The sequence below is a fragment of the Cryptomeria japonica genome, chromosome 4 (genome assembly GCF_030272615.1).
Source record: "Cryptomeria japonica chromosome 4, Sugi_1.0, whole genome shotgun sequence".
Classification (NCBI taxonomy): domain Eukaryota; kingdom Viridiplantae; phylum Streptophyta; class Pinopsida; order Cupressales; family Cupressaceae; genus Cryptomeria; species Cryptomeria japonica.
The window spans coordinates 667,118,203-667,142,371 of record NC_081408.1 but is presented as its reverse complement, the minus strand read 5'-3'; the positions used below and the strand labels follow the sequence as shown (position 1 = coordinate 667,142,371).

At 34.8% G+C, this 24,169-nt stretch overlaps 1 protein-coding gene across 1 annotated transcript in view; it reads right to left on the bottom strand.

The window, feature by feature from the left end:
* Positions 1-24,169, bottom strand: part of LOC131061847 (phototropin-2) — a 446,814-nt gene that overhangs the window by 343,733 nt on the left and 78,912 nt on the right. The window contains exons 6-8 of the mRNA XM_057995710.2: positions 16,393-16,609; positions 16,144-16,214; positions 7,812-7,918 (exon numbers count right to left, since the gene is read on the bottom strand). Of these exons, the coding sequence (XP_057851693.2) occupies positions 7,812-7,918; positions 16,144-16,214; positions 16,393-16,609 (395 nt within the window). The remainder of the gene's footprint in view (positions 1-7,811; positions 7,919-16,143; positions 16,215-16,392; positions 16,610-24,169) is intronic.

Genomic DNA, 24,169 nt, shown 5'->3' with positions numbered 1-24,169 from the left:
GTGTGCGATCATTGTAATTTAGTAATTGATGCAATTGTGATTGATAAAGTTTAAATTGATAAAAATAGTTGTTAGGCATCCCCCCCCGCAACTCTTAGTATAACCATTTTCTCAACACGTAGGAGATTGGAGAGGAAGTTCTGGCACAAGATGTAATGTCCCCTTCCTAACTAGTTGAGTTGGTGGACCTATAGCCTATTCAATTGGTTCTCGTACGCTATTGAGTTTCGCGTAGGAAACCTTGGAGGTAGTACATCCAACTGTTTGATAGTATTTGATGGTTAGTTGAGCTCCCATCAAAAAATATGAGTGGAATGCCCTTTTCTAGAGTGATGTTGGATTAGTAGATATGCTAGCTAATGAGGAGAAAGGAAGAAAGGAGTTCCCAAATCTTGGTTGGGATCAAGGTTATAGGATACCACATTGGCAAATGAAACCAATTGGTGAGAGGCAGCAGTTAAAGTGCAAAGGAAAAGGAGATTATGCTGAAGTTTATGGCAGCAAACAGGCCCATCAGATGAAAGGCATGACAAATTTTAAGGGGAAGCAAGAACATAAAGCAAGTTGTGAAGAAAAAATGCATAAAGGAGATGATTTAAAGAAAAGTTCAATAGATAACTCAGAAAGGACAAGTTCTGTAATGAAACGGCATCAGTCCAAGGTTATGGGAAGCAAAGTATGGATGGTTAAGAGCAGGACGACAAAAAAGAAGAATGATGTTGCAGAATGTGGTGATATGAAGACACTTAAAGTGAATAGAAGATGTGAAGAGAAGAATGAGTTTGTGGGTGTAAAAGAGAAAGGATTTGCAATAGGAACATGTCTTACAAAGGGCATGAAAGGAACAAATGAAGATGAGAAGACAAGGGTATTAGCGGCTGAAAATGAAGAAGTAAAGTGTGAGATTGCAGCAGTTATAGAGTTTGGGGGAATTACAGGAACTTGTGGAGGTCTTGTGGTTGGCAAAGATCACAGAGGAGATAATGCAAATGACAGTGTAGTTTTGATGGAAAAGCTTGGAGCTCAAATAGATGTTGTCAAAACTGTAGAAGGTAAAGAGGTAATATTTCAGTTTGTAAACAGTGTTGATGTATTTGAACCTTTGGATGAAGTTGTTGGAAGGAAGAGTTTAAAAGAAGAAGATGAGAAGGATGTGGCACTAAGTAATGAGGATGACATATGTGAATGGGAAATGAAGCTATGGAGGCTTGTATATGAAAAAGAGGTGAGGAGTAAATACAAGAAGAAGAAGGAAAATAAATATAGATGGTTTAGAAAGAATAGAAGGCACAATTACAAGTTGGAAATGGATATGAACAGAGGGTTAGATCAAGATGAGAACAACAAAACTTAAGATTATATAGCAGACACAAGGGATGATGAGGGATTAAGAAGTGATATAAAAGATGCAAAAGTCAAGCTTGAAGCAAATTTAGGGGCAGTGGTGGAAGACAAAGAAATTTGTGAAGGAGAGATTAGGAAGAAAGAATTGGAAGAGAGGGCAGCAAAAAGTAAAGAAGTGTATGTTAGAGTCAAAGTGATTGAAGATGATGGAAGCAAAGAGATGCAAGGTGAAGATATTGTAGTGAAGCAATTGGACAGAGGTGCAAGCAATAATGATAAGAAGGAAGATTTGTGAATACAACTGGCAGCAATAGAGCAAGAGTGAAAAGGCAAACTTGAAGACATGAATACAAGTAGAGTTCTGAAGGACTCAGATTTGTATATTGCAGCTATAGAGGAAGAATTTATTACAGCCATGCATGAAGAGTTGCCCCTAGAGGAAGAGTGGCTAGAAAAGATGTTGGATGAGGAGGTGGAGTATGAAACTGAAATGATAAGTGCAGTGGTAGAAAATATGGATGATATTTTAATACAAATGTATGGGGTGTGTGATCTTGAAAAAATAGAAAATTTTAATTTCCATCTATTCGTTTATAATATTTCGTGTGTAGATGAAAGGATGAGAAGAGCTTGGGAAAAGATGGTAGATAATGGTGATAACTTCATCAGAGCATAGTGGAGATGTGGAAAACAATGTTGGAGGAATGTGGTAGTTGAACCAGAGAGATGTTGGAAGAAGCAGAAAAAAAAGAATGAATGAGGGTAGTTTGAAATTTGAATTGTTACTCCCCTATGTAGGAGCACATGCTTTCTTTTGTGCCTTGAGAGTTTAATGCAGGAGCATCGTGTTAAATTATTTGTTTGAGCGTTTTGTTAAGCTTTGAGTAGTCAAGATTCGGTTTGTATGGTTACAGAACCTATCACCACGTGAGTAGAAAGTTGGACAGAATGAGTTAGTTGCCTTTGGCAAAATGGAGATGAATGATTAATGAGCATTTTAAAAGAATTAGTTCTGAATGGTAATCGAGCAATTTGGGAGAAACTGAACCAAGAGATAAAATGGGTAAACAAAGGCAATCGGATGGTGGAGCAAAAGAGGCTAGAATCGGCCGAACGAGAAGAGGATGAATAACAGAGGAGTAAGCTAACTTCGAGGGCCCAGATGGAAAGGGAAAGGCCATATGGAAAGAGAAAGTTGGTGGGCGAACATGGGCCATCTATGACCCAACGATAAGCGAGCAGAAGGATCATCGCATGAGGATGTTTGAAAAGAATAAAAGAGGAAACTCGACACATAAAGGCAGAACAACGACAAGAAATGTAAGAAGGAAATACGCTAATAAAAAGATACCAGTCGGAGCCATGAGAGTGAAGAGTAGAAGAGGAGGTTTACAGAGACAGAAAAGAAGTACAAGACCATTGGTGGATTGCAGAGGCATAGTGGTGTGCAGTCAGAAAGCCGGTCAAACAAGTGTATGGCCAAAATGTTTGAATGTAGACATTTATCTTTGAATGTAATCATCATCATATGATATGTAGTAATAAAGTTAAAGGTTTTGGTGTTCTATATCTGTATTGTTGTTTGATGTGTCTCCTAGTCTCAATACAAATATAGTTTTGTTCTTGTCACAGTTCTGACAGGAAGTCTGTAGAAACCGGATATTTTCCTGACTTCCTATCATTATTGCTGGTACCTGTGTGCTCAATGTTTTTGGAATTCAGATTGGCATCCCCATCATGTTTGAACCCACAATAACCTATTTTATCATCCACAACTACGAGGGTTTGAGAGAAGCTATTGAAGATTCTCATCCAAACTACAAGTGCCAGTTAGCTGATTTCAATACCAGTTCAGTCTATTTCATTGATGCATTTTATAAGTACTTTGGAATTAGATATGTAATGCAAATTTATGATCTAGGTTGCAATTATTTTTTAAGAAAAATGTACTTCCAGCTCAGAAATTAAATCTGGAATTTTCAGCTATGTAATTTCTATGTATTGTCTATTTTCTGAATTGAAAAGTTGTTACAATATTTCCTATTTATTCTGCACTATATTTATTATGTAAGAACATTGCAAAAAGAATCAAAATACATTCAAAAATTTAAAAAATAAAAGTGCAAAAAGGATTGCATATTACAGTGGTATCAAAGTAGGTAAATCCAACCATCCTAAGGGGTCAGTTAGAAAGATGAAGAGTTTTGAAGAGCAACTACGAGAAGGGCTTATAGAATTGAGGCAAAGTTGTCAAAGTTATTCAAAGAGTTGCCAAGATTATGGAAAGAATTTAAAACAATTGCATAATGAAGCATATGATCATCCTAAATGGGTAAGGTCTCTCTTTTTTGTTAAAAACAAATCAGAAACAAAACAAAAAAAGTTTATTCCAGTTCAAGAAATCTTAATGGAAACAAGAACAAATTATGAAGACAAAATCTTTGTTTTTCCTGTAAAGGGCCCTTGGGGCCTAATCACCAATGCACAAGTAAAATGGTGAAGTTTCTAGAAGGTAAAACTGGAAAACAAGATTACACAAATTGACCCCATTAACAGTTGTCCCTTGGGGCCTAATCACCAATGCACAAGTAAAATGGTGAAGTTTCTAGAAGGTGAAATTGGAAAACAAGATTACACAAATTGCCCCATTAACAATCTGGACAACTCAGTTGAGGCATGTACTAATATTGTGTGATGTCCCCATCTAAACCTGATAATGCCGCTCTAAAATATGATTTAATAGTAAATAATAATACATTTAAAATATAAAACTATATATATATAACCAAATAAATAGAAATGAACTAAATAAAATCTTAATAATAATAATAATAAACAAGATTTAATATATAATTTATATTTATTAAATAATAAATATTAATATTAATATCAATTTTGATTTCATATTTATCAAATAATAATATAAATTTTACAATATTATATTACTGACAAAATAACAAGGTAATTAGAAAACAGATATAATAATAAATAAATTCAGAAGAACAACTATAAAGCAATAAATAAAGTTAATTATTAAATTAAAGATACTACTGGTATCAGAGATTGTCCCCTCACAATAGACTAATCTGTATAATTCTTGGAGTGAAACAATTAAGGGGGGGAATAAGTCTCTTTTACAAGATTTGGATGCTTCATCTGAAGCAGTGCCTATGGCACGTATCATCTGCTTATGGCCACGAGACATAACATCTGTATTAATATTATTAATTCATTGAGATTACTTGGCAGAGACAATTCACCTGAGACATATATGTAGAGCCACGATTGTAAGGAGGTAGAGAGCAGTGCCGTCTTTAATTGGAGACTTCCTTAATTGGCAATTGAATTCATTAATAAGTTATCGGACTTTCATATTAAACACCGAACCATTTATTTAGAACATAAATCGTTATTAATAGGACAACGATTTAGAATAGTTAATGTTGAATGATGATTAAGATAAACAACCTCATTGCTATGAGAAGACGTGAATGGAAAGACACAATTATGAAGAGACACAACTATTAGGAGACAACCATTTCTCATCATAAAGATCAAACTCATTCCATCAGGAAGGGGGGGAATATTACCAAAAATACCGAAGGCTGTAATAATGAGATCAGAACTGTTAAAAAGCTACAGGCAGTAACATCCTTGTTCTTGGTAATATGCACAGGGATATGTTTAGCACGTATGCTTGATATATAAAGTCTGATAATGTTTTCATGCAGAATATAACACTGATATTAATATTGACTGCAATACGTGTGACAATCATTCTCAATTTCATATGCAGTGGCAGACCAGATCTGACGCATGTCAGATCTGTTTGATCTCACACTCATCATATATATAGATAGTGCTTTCAGGTAATGGGTATTAATAATTTATATAATAGGTAATATATAAATATTTGATAATATAATTTAATTTATTAATTTATTTATATTCAAATCAGAAAATAATAATATATATATATATATATATATATAAATATATACATACATACATACTTGACATAATATCAATAAGATTATGTTTATATAATTACAAGAGTATAAATTATAAATATACATATTATTATGAATATAATGGATGGTTTTCAATAATTTATAGAATAGAACTGAATATGATATAAGAAGGGAATTATACGAAGACAATGGAATGCATCAGATAATTTAAATATAAAATCAATACACCAGATTGAAGACTAACCTATAAGATCATAAGTAGTGACAATTTATAACATTGAGACATATATGTCAAGAATACAAATCAAAGGAAGTTATCAAGATAGGTTCTATCTTCCAAACTAGTCTTAGAATCTCAAGTTAAATATTATAATGAATAGTACTCAGTTTTGATAAAATTATATTTATTAATATTTATAACTCACATTAAGTTAGAATTGCTATCCCAAGACTGAATTAGGTAAATCCCAAATAGGGGCCATTACATATTGAGCCTATTGAAAATTTCAGCATTCCCATGCCATCATTTTAGAAGGCTCAATAATAGAAAATTGCTTTTGTTGGACTTGATGCTTATCAAATTAGGGATGCAGCTAATTCTTCATATACTTCCACTAGTGAAGATGAATACTTTGATGAGATCGAAGAACCTAAATTCACTAAGAAAAACAAGTTTGGGCAAGCAGTAAGAAAGATAAAACCAACACAATTTTACAACAAATTGACATTATGGAGAAAGAATCAATTGCTACAGGTGAGGGATATACATGATAATGCAAATCGCAGCCATGTGATTGCTGCTATAATTGGTTTTACAAGAAAATTTCATAGTGGTACACTTGGTGAATCAGCATCTAATGATGATCAACCAAAACTAGAAGAAGATATGCATGAGATTTTTGATGTCATCAATGAAAGGTATGAAGCAAAAACTAATTTTATGATTGTGGACAAGCTATCCTTTACCTACAAATGATTTGATTTGTCCTGAGATGAAGGATATAATCAATGCAGATAAATTTGAAAAAAAGCATTACCTAGTTCAAGATTGCATGGCTAAGCTTGAGGATGTGTTTATGGACTCAAGAAAAACAAAAATGAGAAAGTTGAAATGGCTCTGGAAACATCTTCCTAAAGAATTGTTGAATGAGACTTTAATGTTTCCCAACTTTGAACTTGTTGTCCCTAGTTATTTAGTAACTTATAAACAAGTACTTCATATTTCTAATTGGTTGAGTTGGGATAATTCTACCAGTATGCAGCAAATGGGCAAACTTTTAGACTTGGTTCAAATGATTCCAGCCTGCATGTTGATGTTTAATAGCTGTTCTTTAATGCTGATCATAAATTATTCAGACTTGGCATTAATGAATGCAGCTGATTGCAGGAACTTGAATGCATGGTATATCCATTTCAGCACTTGGAGTGCCATTTATGATGTTAATAATGTAACGATTAATGCACATCTTTTCACTTTGAGGATGTATAAACTAGTTGTGATGTGTGGTAATGTATCCAATTGTGTTGTTAATTGTGTCACCCAGGATTACTGATAATTTGCTTTTTGTAGTGGACCATCGATGATTAGATCATCTTGGATTGATAACTGATCTTGGTTTACAGAGTGATGGAGTGGATACCAATGATGTTGATTCTGCAAGCATCCTCAAAATCACTCTTAATAGATGTCACATAGAAATTAAAGTAGTGCAGCGTCAGCATTGTGGAGTTACTCTTTGTGTTGGTACTTATACACAAGATCTTTTTCAGGGGCTGTAATGACCTAATGATGATGGGAGAAACATTCCATGGGAAGTTATAGACTCTAAAAGTGATATTGTTATTGTTGTTACCTCTTTTTTCTGAATTCGTAGAAGTTTTTAGTTGCTGGAAGTGGACTGGAGGGAGATTATGAGTAGGAATTGGTCTCCTACCCAGTTGGTGATATATGGAAAGATACTTCTAGCTAGGGTATAAGCAGAGATTTAATTTTGACTAAGATTTTTCAGTTCAGCAGTGACAGTTTATCTTTACAAATGTTACAACTAGAAAACTTAGACTTGCACAGCTGCAGATTTGAGCACTTTTAGTCCAATCACCTTAATGGAAAAGCTAAACACACCAGCCACACCAAAATACTTCATCATCTAACACTAAACACATTTTACAATCTGCTGGTCATGTATCCATTTCCACAATATCAATGAAGTGAAATTTTCAATTTTGATTTTGGCTTCCAAATGTATTGCACTCTGAGCTAAAAGAGAGGTCAAATTGTTCAATTGACCCTCAATCATGCCAATGGACTTAAAACACGTTATACCAAAATTGATAAAATATAGAAACTCCATCATAATAGAAAGCTTATAGGACTAAAGGAAATGATTTGTAATCGTGAAGATGATTGACTTGCACTTCCCCAAAAACTAGGATCTAGCACAAGAAAATATTGCAATAAGAAATAAAAATAGTTTCTGCAATCAATTCATTACTTACCACTCTTGGTATAATTTATCAATTGGACAGTAATCTCCCTTTGATCCTTGATGGCATCTCTTATTTTCTGTACAGTATCTTGATCAGTTTCAGGGCCTTGAAGAAATCTGTCATGAGAACATAAAAAAAAATAAAGATAGATTTCTTCTAATGTTTTAAACTTTATGGATGACAACTAAAGTTTCAATTTTAGAAGAAAGAACTATTGAAATAAATATATGATAATACATAAAATCTTTTAATGTGAGAAACTCTACAAAGAAGATATATGTTTAAGTTGTTACTATAATTAACACCTCATCTGTTTACGGTATATGATCAATCATTCTATATGGATTAAGTGTCTAGTAAGAAAATTTTCTATATTAGAAACCAAACACTTTTAAATTCATATTATATTTTCATTGCATTCATTACCTATCACCTATAAGTACATTCAAATAAAAATAACCTAAAATTATAGATTTGATATTAAGTTCTCTCAATCACACATTTTTACAACTCTTATTGAGTTCCTTCTAAGGCCTAATATCACAAGTTGGATAAGTTTCTTAGGGATTTTATTTGGGCTAGCTATGAACAAGGAAAAGGCTTTCATCATGTGGTTTAAGAATTATTGCCTTCGTAAAGGGTATAGTGGTTTCGGCCTAGTTGATGTTCATCTCAAGGCATTACTCTATGTACTAAGTGGATTATCAAGGCTGTAAAAGGAAACGAAAACTAGAAGATTCTTTTGATAAACTGAATTTCCTCAAGGCTCTCATATGCGCAAACCACATTGAAAGACCAAGTTTCCATTACCTTACATTTCTTCACTAATAACCAATATTATTGGGACTTTTGTTGCAAAAAGAATTTGGAAAGCTTGGAAATTCATTATGTCTTAGCTTCTTTCAAGTGATAATGTGTTGGTTGAAAATTTTGTACACTTGGAGAAATATACAAAATTGTGGTTTCAACCACAGCACACGAGCAAAAACTCTCCTAATTAAGGGACGGCTCCCCCTATCTAAGTAAAACTGAAATAAAAACAAGATGGTACAGCAGTCTTCCTTCTTTCTTCAAGAAAGACAATATCCTTTTCTCTTCACAGAAAAGGATAGCGATTGAATATGAACAGCAGTAACTACTTTCAAGTGAAATGAGAGAAAGGAAATGAAGTTTCCTGAAAGCGCAAAGACTTCCGTCACTTCCTTCGGGACGGGACAGCAATATCAAGCTCAAAGACTTGACTATTGGAAGTCCTATCTACCCTTTGCTATACTAAATTTTACAACGAATAAAAGATAACAGCTCAAAGACTGGAATAATCTATTCTTTCAACACAAAGACAAGAACTAATGCAAGTTCAAAGACTTGTTGCTATTTCTTATCAAACAATAATCTTTCCTCAAGAATAGACGCAAGCTCAAAGACTTGCTGCTCCTTCTAGAGATTTTCCTATTTTAATTAATCTTCTCTACTTGCAGCTCAAACACTTCAAATCAGATTGGACTAAGCTCCTTTAGAAACACTTTGCATAGAAGAGATAAAAAGATTCAAACTCAAACATGTAGCTCAAAGACTCAAAACTTGAGTGATCCTTCTTTATTATTCTTCAAAACCTTCAATTCACATACATAAGCTCAAAGACTTCTTGCTGTAAATTTGACAGAGTTTTTGCTTGCTTTCCCAAAAGATAAAAATTACAATAGACCCCTCAAGTATTTATAGAAGAGGAGCCTTGAGAAAAAGGTGGGAGATCCTAACTAACTTGAGAGATTCTCTCAACCACCAAGACTCATTCAATAACTAACTGGGACTTCATTAACTAACTAAGAGTTACTCCAACTAACTAAGACTTATTCCAACTACAATCCTAATCGGACACAACTTATAGTTGCCTTACATGTAATTATAAAAGTGCAAGTAATGTGTAACTTGCATTTTACAAAAAATGCTTTTACATGTAACTTGTCAAAACTAAATTGCAACTAAAGATTACAAAAGAGGGAAAATTCAACTAAGTGTTGAAAAACACTTAAGTTGCATTTTGTGAAGACACAAATCCTTGAAATTTCCGGATGCTCGCTTGTAGTTCCTCGGGATTTGGTTCATGGGTGTTCTTGGCAACAACCATAGTCTTCACAATAGTGTCGTGACAGCGGAGGAGCGCAGAATTGTTTTTATCCAGGATAGACTGGATTTCATGCAGAAAGGCTTGGTGTTTCATCAATGCTTGAATCGAAGCTGCCGAGAATTGTTCGCTCCTCCATTCATTATGAATCCTCATCTGTAAATCAGCAAGAACTTCTTCTTCTGGAATCAGCTCTCCATCCTGACTTACTATGTTGCAAGAGGCCCTTTCACAATGTGAGACAATATCTCGGTAAACTTCGCCTCGAAATCTCTTTGCATCACCGATCTCCTCAATGAGGGATTTAAGAACAAGGGTTTTGTTTTCTAGGAGTTCTTCAAATTCCAAGTACATAACCCTGGAAGAGATGATGGCATGCTCCTACAAAATATTCAGCTATTGTTGGGGCATGGTACGCCAGATTGTCAAACTTTCTTCAACACTTCCCAGATTCTTTTTGAAAGTATTAGAAGTCTGATCTAGTTTCTCCTCAACAGTTTCCAACTTAGACATTATTTGAAAAATGTCTTTCATTACTTGTACACATTGATCATGAAGCTGATCAACCCAGGAATCAACTTTTTGAATTATTTTGGATAAGTTTTAATTACCTTTTTGGTAGTTATTGCTCCCTTTGGGGTAGTTGCTGATATTTACCCTCCATTTATGGATGTGGGTACCCTTTTGTAAGGATGAATCTGGGCCACTTATTTAGATTAGATCTTGGCCATTCATCTATTTTTGGAAGCCTATTTAAAGGGACTGGTTTTCCCTCATTTTGTAAGAAGTTCATGGATTGTTGCTGAAGCTCTAGCGAAATTTACAGGATTTAATGCAAAGTTAAGACTATTTCAAGTTTCCTTGTGAGTGCATGGTCTCCTTCATTAATTTGAAATTTTCAATTATGTTTCTTTCATTTATATAGCATTTTCTACATAAACATCTGATTGAATCCTCGTTGTTCATACCATTAGGGAATGACTGATTGTCTTTCCTTCTGCATGGTTAATCTGAACCTTTCATATGCTTAGTTTGGTTATTGAATACTCACTGAATGAATGTTAAAAATTTGATGTTGTATTTGATAGCGTGAAAACTCAATTTTCCCTTGAAGATCGCACTAGATTCATACAAGTATTGTGCTTAAATAGCTGGTAATGTTTAATCTAGTTATTTGGAGGTGTCTGTCTGTTTCCGGAATATGCTATCTTAGTTAAATAATTTAGACTTTCTGTACCTCTCTTTTCTTATCCCTCTTTTTCCCCTTTTTTACCAAGAAGAATCCGCAGTCCTGCTGAAAATAGTATCAATCCAACTGAAACCAATCGATAACAAGACTGTCAAAGTTTTAGGGAACTCATCCAGCAATTGCCTATATTACTGTAAGTCCCCTTGTGTTCCCAACAAATCACATTGACCACTGAGTAATCCCGCAGTCAAGACCTGACAATCAAAACCTTGAGGTCATCGCCTTTGATCAACAAAACCAACATTAGGGATTTCTTTATCTCAAGAGAGGATAGGACACTCAGCGAGTGCATTCTATTCTGCGTTGGCCGGATGGAGTCGTAGCAATGCGATTTTAGACACGTCAACAGGTCCCCGTGGAGGGACACGATCTCTCCCCTCCATGGGTATTAAACCCAAACTAATCTGCAGGGGTCAAGGGAAGAAAAAGGAGAGAAGGCGGGAGGAAAAGAGGACTGCGGCACTGCATATTGGAGATCAGACTGCAGGTGCAGACAAGTAAGATGTCATAGAATGTATGAATTAATAGATATAGGTAATAATATTTAATATATATATTAATGAACCTAATGAATAGTTAATATATATATCAATAAATATAAATAATGAACATCTGAATACATATGTAAATGAAAGGTTCGTAGATGTTAAGGAATGTGTATAAACATAAGTAGTAAATACATATCAATGAATAGTAGGAATATTTGTTAAGGAATAAATGTGAATATTGGTTAATGAACATTTTTATATATGTTGGGGAATACATGTTAAATCAGGAATATGTACATGTGGTTTATGGAAAAGGAAAATGGTAATAAAATGCAAAAAATGTATTATAAATGTAATCACATGTTGGAGGCTATAGGGAGGAAACTCCCGTAGTCTAAGGGAGGGATTATGATAATCCCTAGGGCGGTATATATACTAAACATCTATATGCATATGTATGGCTTGATTGACTTAGTTCAACCAAGAAGAGACGGATCTGGCCGGTCCCCTCTGAGGACTTGGATGATAAGGTGCATCACCCAAGGCAAAGAATTGACATAGGGTCTTCCTTAGATGGCTTGGGTGTAAGAAATTACACCCAAGACAGGAATCGAATTAACCTTCGATTTCCTGGATGGCTTGGATGTAAGAAATTACATCCAAGACAAGAGTCCAATTCATCTTCAATCTCTTGGAGGGGGCTTGGAACCAAGATGGGTACCAAGAAGGCGAGCCTCACGGCCGCCTAAGGACATATCTCCGTATGGCATTCGTATCATTTTTATTAGATGAGAATTGTGATTATGTTAATTAAGTATTTTTAAGTTAATTTGCAAAGTAGATTAGTTATATATGTACATATCTGTTGTATTCTAACAATCTGTTTTGCAGGATAGTGATCTCTAACTAGTAGGGACATTACATTGCATCACTGACAATCACCATCGATCAGATCAGATCTATTATTAAGTTACAGGCAGTAACGTCCTTGTTCTTGGTGGTATGCATAGGGATAAACTAAATATTTGTTCTTAATATATGAAGTCTGTTAATATTCTTATGCAGAATTTTGTAGTATTATTAATAATAATAATAATATAGACTGCAATATGTATGACAGTCATATTATATATATGTATATAGAGGACAATTATATGAATATATACACAACAGAATAAATTTGTAATCATTATGAAGATTAAAGTTAGACAGTACTTAACCAGATTTACAGTGATACAAATACATCAAAAATAAATAAATAAACTCATCACAGAACATGACTACCAACTAATTTGATACACCAAATAAGAGTTAATCAATTATACAAATCAGAGGTTCATAAGTAAATAGATAACAAGATAAATAAAGAATTGATAAATAGAATGTCTTACTGTCCTAAACCATAATCAGTTCTGTATTTCCTGTTCCCCAAGGGAGATGGGTGCTGCCAGGGAGGGGCAGAATAAAACCACTTCAATAGGGAGCTCCAAGGGTGAAAGGACTCCGCCTGAAATCTGGGCTGCAGGTCCCAAGGGTGAATGGACTGAGTCCCAGTAATCTGGGTTACATTAAGGAGGTGGTGTCAAGTGCCCTAGGTAGCCAAGCCCTCTTCGGGGAATAGGGTCGGATTGGATTAAGTTAAGGCATGGTTTTTAATAAGTTATATTACAAAGAATTAGTTAGTTACGCTCAATCAATAGCAATAGGAGGTAGCAACATAGATGTTGCTCTTGGTAATTGACAGTGTATAAATAGGGGACATTACACCTTCTTCTTGTTTAAATGAATGATATTTGCCTATTTCCTAGAGGTAGTATGTAAGGAACATAGAGTATATGATATGTGACTAATGATCATGAAAATGCACTTAAGGCAAACTTATATCAATTGACCTTCTTGTTTAAATGAATGATACTTTCCTATTGCCTAGAGCTAGTATTCAAGGAACATAGAGTATATGATATGTAACCAAGGATCATGAAAATGTATCTAAGAAAGTCTTATAATGAAATCTGAATTTAAATAACTACAAAACAAGGTCTTAATACTTAGTGAACCCAAGCAATGATACTGATGGATTTAAATGACTTAAGTTCTTGGAATAAGATCCTGTATGACAACATCAAATGCCACCTTAGTTAATCAAACTTGAGGTAATAATGAAACGTACTCTAATAAATCAAAAAATCCCAAAAACATGGATAAGTTGGTCTTTTCATGACCCTAGATATTTGGGTTGTGACATACCATGGATAGGGCCAATGAGGCTGTCAAGATCAAGAAGCTCAATGACATGGATAAGTACATGCCAACATAGGAGATCACCAACGATAGATGAGATTTGCAAATGCATTTCTATCTCCATGACATTGAATACTATCTCAATCCAGCATTATTTTATGGTAAGTCCTTTTAAGACACAAAGGTGGCAAAGGGCCTCTTGAAATGCATCAAGAGTTTTTTCCCTAATTTAAAGGACTGGCATGCAGCTATTGCAGAGTTCCCTTCATAACAACAAGAAAAGGGGATTTTCTCCAATGGTATGTGTCATAATGGTCAAGACTCAAGATGACCTAGAAATCAGGAATTTGGAATCAATTTTTGCCCTTTTCTCTCTTTGAATGTTTTAATTTTGAATTTGAACATTTTGGTTTGAAATACAATATAGATATTAAACAAATCATAGATGATAGAATCTTGAATAGATCTGTTTTTTGTCAATGCAATAGAAAAGTTTTTTGGCAAGGAAGCCAAAAACTAACGACGATATACATAATAAGCCAGCCATGTAATTCATCCAGTTGTGACTATTCTTAGAGAATGTTTTAAGTTTTTAAGTTTTAACACATATAATCTAAGAATTATAACTAGTTAATTGAGAACAGATGAAATATTTGGCATTTGTTCACCACAATCTCCACATTACACTCAAGAAAATTTGACATCAGAAAAAGCTTACAATTCTAATTCTAGTTATTGTATTCATAGTTTGCAAACTCAGACTCGAAGAGTACATGGCAAACCCAAAATATTTACTCGACAAAAACTTAGCAAACACTTGGCAAGAACTCGGCAACTTAGAAAGTACTAAAATTCAAATTTCTTTAAAAAAACATTTTTTTTCTATAAAATGTATTAAATTAAAAATTGACATCTCAAAAGAGAACATGCATGGTTTATAGTAAAAAATGTGTGAAAAACAAGTTTTAACCAACATTTTACTTGTGTAGGCATTTTTACCCACATTTTTCTTGTGTCTATAAAAACTCGCAAGTTAAACTTGTAAAACCTCACAGAGCAAAAAAAATAGTGAGTACTCGACAACTCAGGGAGTGCTCACAGGGTTTGCAAACTATGATTGTATTTGCTGCAACTTACAAATTTGGAACCAATTTGAATTTGTTGCATGATTTGCATACTTATTCCATATATGTCACAAACATATGCCTTCAATTTGATTATAACATGGAGCATCGATGATGATCAATTAATTGACCTTGACAAAATTGATCTGAATTTAGAATGAATCAAAAATGTTGAGGAGACACTATTTGATGATGAGGACCCACCTATCTTGAACAAACTACATGATGAATGTGAACTCAATCGATTGCAAACAAGCCTAGTTGCTGGAGTTTCTACATCATAAGCTGCAACCCCCTAGTGAATAATAACACCTAGCCTCACAGGCTCCCTCCCTATTTGCTACTCTGTAAATTGTCTTTGAATTTATAATTTGTAATCAATTTCTAGCGCCAAACATAGAGGCAAAGAATGACTACATAATGCACTATGCATTGTAATCAGAATCCTCAATATTAATGAAATCCTGAATTCTCTATGAAATTTATTTGGCATGGAATTAAAAATTTGCATTTTTTCCTCTATTTTCATGAATTTTGAGTATTTAAAATTTCCTGAGTTTTTCTTAATTAATTAAAAAACACTTACCTTTTGGTTTACCAGTCAATACCAAGAAAGATTTTCACTACTATATGATCCATAAGAATGTTAATAGAGTTTTAATTCCATCTCAGGAGAAAAAGCTACAATTTGATCAGACATGAAATAATTGAGGGGCATTATTGATGGGATTGAGGGTCTACTTTTGTTGTAAGCTTCTTGTCCTATATATATCCTTGCTCTTCGGCATGTATTGTAAACCCTTCCAGCAGGGTGCTCAATATAATGTATTTACAAGGACATATTCAACAATCCTAGGTTGAGATTACAGTGTTTCAATTCTGCTACCATACTTTTGTGTACTTTATATTTGACCTTGAAGTTGAGTTCAAGGATCTATAAATTGTTTATTCTTAGGCATTGAAGGACACTCTCATGCTGAGGTGCTAAGAAACAGGACAAATATAAAAGAACCAGTTCTTGTTGTTGAACTCGATCTTTTTTATTATAACCAAGAACAGATAAATAAAAGAAGCACTTTTTCAAGCCTATACATCCAAAGAATAAGCATCGTACCGACAATTTTGTCCCAGAATCTCTTCACGAGTGTACTCTGTGAGCTCCAGGAAACTGTCAGATGCAAATATCTGCAGAGCAGTATATTATCAGGAAATTATTCTAGAATGATTTGTTTTGTTGCTATCCTTTTTATGAAAACAATATAAATCAAATAGTAGAGATATTTACTCTCATTTCATTTTTAATAAAATAAAAATATACATAAAATAAAAGATATTATAAACATTGATTGAGTTTTGAACCAACAATAGGATTGTCGGGAAGCCTTGGGTCTGTGATAACAAAATTTTTCTCAATACGCTCTAAAGTTGTCGCTAAATCAATGCCTTGTCGAATTTCTTCCCGTCTTTCAAAAATGTCCAAGCTATCAGGGTCTTCGTCATCCTTGGTCATTAAGATCTCAGGTTCAATGGTTGGTTGAAGTTCATGGTTATCTCTCTGATTTTGAGACTTCCTTGCTAATCTGCAGCTTCACAGAGTTGTTAGATTTCACCACAACTTTATGTAACAAGACTGAAAATCTACATTTCTACATTTCTACATTAAAGATCAGATTGAAACTTCATTTCCTATAGTCTATGGATGATAATTCTCATACCGAATTTTCAAATCTTGCAATTATTTTCATTGCTCGGCAATGGTATATATACACAATTTCTGAATGACATAGTCTAGCAAAGGACAATGTCACATAAAAGACAAAATATAAAGCATTCTCCAAGAACAAGAATAATTCCTACAATTGAACTAGGAAACAATCAAATAGAAAAACAACCAACATGAAACTACGTCTCCTTATGGCTTCAGGCTGAATAATATTTGTAGGATAAGAAAAACAAAGCATAAACAGTCTCTTATCTGAATCCTCAGCCTTATCCTCATCCAACAGTGAAAAGAGAATTAGCATCATCAAGTTGAAGTTTAGTAGTTCATCATCCTCTGGGAGAGAGAAGACTTTTTACTTAGGATCCAAAGAAGAATCACTCAAGCTAGAACACACGGCCTTTGAAATTAAAAAAAAAAAACAGGAGGCTTGAGGGAAAAAAAGATCGAGAATGACTCGCTCTAAGGCCTACTTGAATTGCATGTTTATTTGAAAAATATTCTGCACATGTTCAAGAGAAGTAGCAAATCTGACACATTTTGTCAAAACAGTATTGTCTCTCCATGCAAGGCAGGTATAGTTGCCTAAATCATCTACTCTTGACCAAATTTTTAAAACCCCTAGTCCCACAGAAGTTTATTCCAGTATTCATCTTTTGCATGCCTATGATTGAGTGCAATGGCCACAACACTTGCTTTATTTCATGAAAGAAGAGTTTTCACACCTATTGTAGTTGTTGAAGTCATAACAATCTTCTTTAGGAACTACATTCTGAGTTCACAACTGCAATGAATCTTCGTTCAGCTATTCAATCTTTAAAATAGATTTTACATAATTTTCAATTTCTAGCAGTGGCAACCGCTCCTTAAACAATGTATAGAGACCATCTTATATTTCAGTCCAGTAACTACTCTTTGAAACGTTTGATCTGTAGTTGAATGGGGTATCGATTCAAAAAATGCTTATAATCTTTTACAGAATATCCTGACTTTTAACACAGAGTTTTCTTTATCAGCATCTGGTTCTTCTGATATCTAGATTACAAAAATCATTAAAGAGAACTAACTCAAACATCATTTAGTCCTGCATTGGATTTTAGTTATGCTAGCATTGGAAATAATAAAAGTTCTCCCATCAAAGTGTTATACTTCCCATAATCAAATGTGCAAAAGTTATATTGCATTTGTCTATATAATTTTAAATCAATAAGTAAATTTCAAATTTTGTTCAACAATTGGACTTGTCAGTATCTATTTCTTCTTCAAACAAGGAAATACCAATCATGCTTCCTATTTTAAGACAAGCAAGATCATTACTTGCCAAAAGAACAACTCCATCATTTGTTGCCAAATTATTGGAACCTATTGAACCAAGTAGAGTCAAATTGGCCACCTGATCCTTAGAGCTTTCAATGTACCCTTTGCTTAAATTATTGGGGATCACATTCATGCTGATTATTGAAATTTACTTGAATATTTCAAAGAATTGAGGATTGGATTGACCAATATTCGCTAGCAAATCCATTGAATATTTATTACTGGCTACTATAAATGAACTTTGAGGCATTGTTTCTGTTGCGCAGCACCTTTGTTTTCTACAACCAGTTCTGTTTAGCGGCCATGCCTCTTAATCTGCTGCTGCACAATGTTATTCAGATACCAGACTTCATTTATTGTGGCTTAACAACTTGGAGAGGACATCATACAGTCGTTGATCTACTCTTCACCTATCCCAGACACCATCATTGGGTCTGATTTGTAATCCATACAGTTGTATATTAGTTTACCTAAGTTGCTGGACTATATTTGAAAAGGGAAACTATAGTGGTATCAGAGTTTTGATCTTGCTAGCCTGCCGGATTAGATCTAACTTTTAATGCAGCCCAATGAAAAGGAAATTAGATTTTATAAGAAAGGAACGATAAATTCCTCAAAGAAACCCCATGCTGGCACCTCAAACAGAAGCGACAAGCAAAGCAAAGAATGAAATGAAAGGCTTTAGGGTTTCTTTACCCTATTTCATCGATTAAGCTTAGGCATTTTTGCCTTTCTTTTATTTTTTCTTTCCTCAGCTAATTCCCCCGTGAGCTTCAATGTTCGAGTTGGTGCTCTCCATTGTAACTCAGGTTGGTGCCCATTTATATTAATGAAATCTTTTGATGTCTTTTGTTTTTTACCCGAAAGGGGTCTTCCACAAGAATTCTGGTGTATGTGTCTTTATAATTGCTCTTTTTATATTCTCTGTGTTTTCAAGTTTTAAAAGTCTAAAAATCTGCAATACTAATTCATGCCCCCCCTATAATATCCCTTGTTGAATGTGTAAGGAATATTGTCGAACAGTTGTCTTCCAACCTTCAATCTGTTGTTTTGAGTTTCAGACTGATAACCTTACGTGTTATTTACTCAGGAAAGACTTGCATAACTTTGCGTGTAATTGATGCTGATGTAGTTTTTTGTTTTTCTTTGTTTAAACATATAAATGTAATGCAATAAACTGAGAATAAATTTACTAATGAAGATAATAAGGAATGAATACAAACATCATATTCAGGTAGTTGACATTTTGTCAAACATATAGCATGCAACCTCAGACTTGAAACAAAACTTATTACAGAATATATAGAGCTCACAACTAACTTCTTTATTTAATGCAATCCTTATTTCAATCAAGCTCTAGGCTTGCAAAATACATGCATACTCCTATACTCAGAATTTATGAATTACAAACTAAGGCAGCCATACCAACAACTCTATTGGCAATGCAATCCATGACCAAAATGACAGCAAGAACCTGGTAGGAAGATTGCTTAATGCTGGAGTTTGAAGAAGCAAGCCATATCCAATGTGAATGAAACCTCTGTAATGTCCCCTTTTCTAGGTGACATGAGATTAGCAGGGGTTGATCTACCATTCGAGTTCCCGTAGGTCAATGACATGGTTAGGGGACTCATTTTGAGGGTCATGGAGCTTTGCAAGGGCTTTGTGAGCCATTTTGCACCTTCAGACGACAGTTCCTACATTTTAGGGAGGTCTCCTAATTTTTAGGGAGAAATGGCAGTTGATTGAATGACCACATGGGGGACCAAGGAGTACAGCAGGATCCTTTTGAGCAGTTACAGGTGTTTGGAGAGAGGTTCCTACTTTTTAGGGCGATTCCCTACTTTTTAGGAGGTTGTGGCAGTTTCCATATTTGAGGTTCCACGGGACCATACCATGGTTTCAGTTTCAGGAAGATTGGGTGTGTTTCCTAGTTTCTAGGAGCATCCCTAGATTTTAGGGATGGGACTGCCAGTTGGCCCATCTTGTCCGACATCAGTCACAGACAGGTGACAAAGTCAAATTCATGTTTGGTTGGTTATTTTGGGCTATTATTGGATCTATGGAAATATTTTAATATATTTAAATATTTCCTAAGTTAGCGATTAAATAAATTAAAATAAGGCTATGTATATAGCCATTTTGGAGTAATAAGGGGTTTTTGACTTCATCTGGTTTGATATGCCTATGTGTTATAGCTTGTTGGAAAGGTCTTGAACTTTGCTACATGATTCTCAACTCCCAGAGTCTTTTTGGATGCTTGAAGCTATTTATTCGCAATAAAGTGATATTTTTCTATAGTTTGACACCATAATTGGGAAAGTGTCACTTTAATTATAAAGCGCAAGCTTTATTATTCTTTAGGGTTCGACTTGCAAAGGGAAAGGAGTTATAAGGAGATGAAAACCTAATTGATAGCATCTTTGATCATTTTGAAACTTGCGAATTTGGGAATTGCTCTTGAAGAGTGATTTTGGTCTGGGACGCAAACCCCAGGTCTGAGCTTGCTGGGACGTAGCCCTCAGTAGGAGTTGACAGTGGATTTATCCAAGATTGCACAGAGATTGTCAGAGGTAGAAGACACATCTTCTTGACCTGAAGATTCAGCGTGCATATTGGGGGTTTCAACAAGGCGGCTGTTCTATTTCAGCTGGCACGTGATTTGCAGCAGCTTCCACGCCTCCTTTGCAACCACGCCTTGTTTGTATGTTGGCTTGAAGGGTTGTATTCAGGTTATTTGGTCTTCCTTGTTCGTTGCCAGTAATATTCCTCCATCTGGCTTCAATCCAGATTGAGAACAGCTCCAAATAATTGTATGGATTCTTGCTAAATACAAAACTAGGTTATTTGCCTGGTATGATTTGCACTATTTTCAGATTGCTTAAGTGTTCTTACATATGAACATTGTTTACTGTTTTATTTCACAGTTGTTGCTATTTATCAATTACTTTACTGATAACATCAAAACCCAAAACGAAACAATCCCTTTCTACAACTTCTGTCTATTCTATAAGATCACCGGAAAATTACAAAAATATAGTATGTTTAATTAAGAATTTACAGCAGCAACAGCAAAAGGATCCATTCGGGATCTTTCAACCTCCCTAAGCCAAATCGTGGCTCACTAACTGCCACCCCTGTTCTGACTGTTGTAGATAGTAAATTAATTAATATCAGCTTGTGTGCCCCCTTTCAAGCATAAAAAGGCATCATTGGCTTTTCCTAGGTTGAGCGCTCCAATCTAGGAGTGAAATCGATGCACCAATTGGGCACTATGAGCAAAGTCGTGGCACCTCTCCAACTGATGTGAAGTCTGAAAATAACTCAGACAAGAATTCAGTAAATGGTAATCTCAATCAGCTCTTAGATAGAAAAATTTTTGAAGTCACTCAACGCCAAAATGCTTCCAATGTTCTCCAATTCGATTCCAAGCACAAGTTAGCCCTTGGCCACCAATTAAACCCAAATGAAAGGACTAAGTTATCCTTCCCAATCTGCAACCCTTCAGTGGGTCTTTCACCACCTCAGTTATGCCAATCTAAGGGAGTTTCCGTTCCCAAAGATCAATAGTCAACCTACACAAACCCTAGGCTCCACAAAGCTCGATATCACAAGAAGATGTCAAGTGTTCAATGCCAAACCAAGAGACTCATCCCCTATATATTCTTTTTCAAACATGAATCGACCTCCCTTCTAAAAGATTCCTTTTTAATAAAATATTATTTAATTACTCTTTCAAAAATAATATTTAATTGCACTTTAGATAATATTAAAATATCTTTATAATATATAGTGCAATTAGCAACATACGTGAGAACACGTTATCTCACCCCAAAATCATATAAAATAGTATGTGAAGCCACAAGCATCTGCCCAAACGACCCTCTCATCAACTCCTTGGCCTACGAGGGTCAAATAATAGGCCAAACTCCACGAATGTCTGCGCACTAATGAGAAGGGGACATTACACCCCCCTCTCAATATTGCTTGTTTGCAATTTACAACCAAACGACACATTAACTACCTGAGAGTAACAACAAACTTAATTTCGACAATTAATACATTGTCGGATAACCAATATTATCAAACATAACAATAGGCATTTTATGTCAACTACACTCCCTCATGTTGGAAGATATAAAAGGGAGAAGAGTTTATTTAAAATGGGCATATAAATGAAGGATTAATAAAGAGAGCATATCGATGATGAAAGGATGAATTTCGAAAAATAAATTATTATTCTCAAAAGGCAACAATGAAGGGTGGAGACTAAATTCTTGTGAAAGGTGGTGACTCTTTCACCAATAAAAAATAAATGAGAGATCATTCCAAGGATTCAATCATCACTCTATCAAATTGTTGAACGTGTTGTAATTGATGTCCAAGGTCTGTTGTTGAGCTGCCTATGTGTTTGCTTGAGTTGTATGTGTGTCAGCTTTAGCCATTTGTGTATCTTCTTGTTGACATTTCAGCTGCTACATCATCTATTATGCCATGTCATCTTTCCTGTCATGTTTTTGTTTGTATGGTCAAAGGGATCGATTCTATTAAGTTAAAATATGGCAACTAAACTTATGTTATGGTGTGCCATTTTTTTTATGGTTTGTAAAAGTCATTTCAAATCTGGGCAAATGAATAATATGAGGTATGTGTGCCGAGTGTTTACTGGGTGGAACTAATAAATTTGCATCAATATATCATTAGTATGGATGGCTGTGGAATATTCAGGAGAAACATTTTTTTTCTTCTGTCATTTTGGATGACTGTGGGTAGCTTTGTATAATGTCTCTACCATATTTGTCTTCAGCCGTCTCTGTAAAAGGAAGTTCTTATGCTATGAAATTTCTGTTGGATGGTATGCTGTTACAAAACTATATGGAGTGCATATTCTGAACGCAAGTATGCCTGGGTGTGTATCGACATATGTTAATTTACATGCTAGAACAACAGCTAACAGTTTCATAGTTGGTTAATGCCTCTTTGTCAAATGATATTCCTTGTTGGAAACGTTTTCTGCCCCTGTGACCGATCAGTTTGGTCTGGTAAAACCATTTAAACAAATATTGTGACTATTTTACTTGTATTTGACGTTATTTTTGGAATGGAACAGGCACGTAGAAGCTCATTTTATTTCAAAAAAAAAGGAGGCAATTTTTTTTGTTTTGGCTGGGCATTATTTGAAAGATTTGTTTCTCTTTAATCTGGTCAAAGCGATGCATTGTTTTTTAATGAGCGGTGGTAGCTTTAGAAAATATTTGTTTTAAGCCTGTGAATCTCAAATCTTAGTGCCCCCAATGCCACCTATTATAGAAGATGGTTTAGAAGATGTTACAGATAAAGAATTGGGTGATGTTAGCCTTCTTGGGATCCTCAGAAGAATGCAACTAGACTCTGTCTCCCCAATTGGTAAAAAGATTGTTGAAAGTAGGCTTGTTATTGCTAGAGGTTTTCCACCTTCCGTCCCATGCCTTGAGCTGATAGTTTCCTCTGCCAGCCATTACCATCCGGATTTGCAAGAAATTTGTTGATGGCTCCATTATCTCTAGGGTTGACCCTAAGACCATCTCCCAAGTGCTAATATTGCTAGAGGGAACAATTTATGGACTTTATGGACTTCTCGATAGACTCGGGCTGGAAATATTTTCATGATAAAGAAGACCGGTGCAAAATGCCATATGGAGCAAAACACCTATCAAATGCATGAGGAATCGATCAAACGAAGCTTCCAATCTCCACACCTAAGCAAGACAAGCCAAACAACTTAGGAGAATCAAAATTGTGGCACTTCATGAAGTAAATCGTGGCATTTCATGAAACACGTGTTTTCTGTTTGAATGCAATTAAAACCGGCAACAACGTCTTCCAAATGGCATGGAAGGAGTTTGAAGATGCATGAAAATAGGTATGAAACCTAAACGCCTTCTTCCTCCTTGAATATCTCCACAAAAATCATTGGAAATTTTCAACAAAATCCACCTCTATAGCTGGTCGGGTTCTTGAGGAAGAATAACAAGTTTAAAATTGCAAAGAACAAAAAAAAAAGGGTTTCTAAAACCCATTTGCAAGTTTAATAATGTTCACTTTTTCATGCATAAGGCAAAAT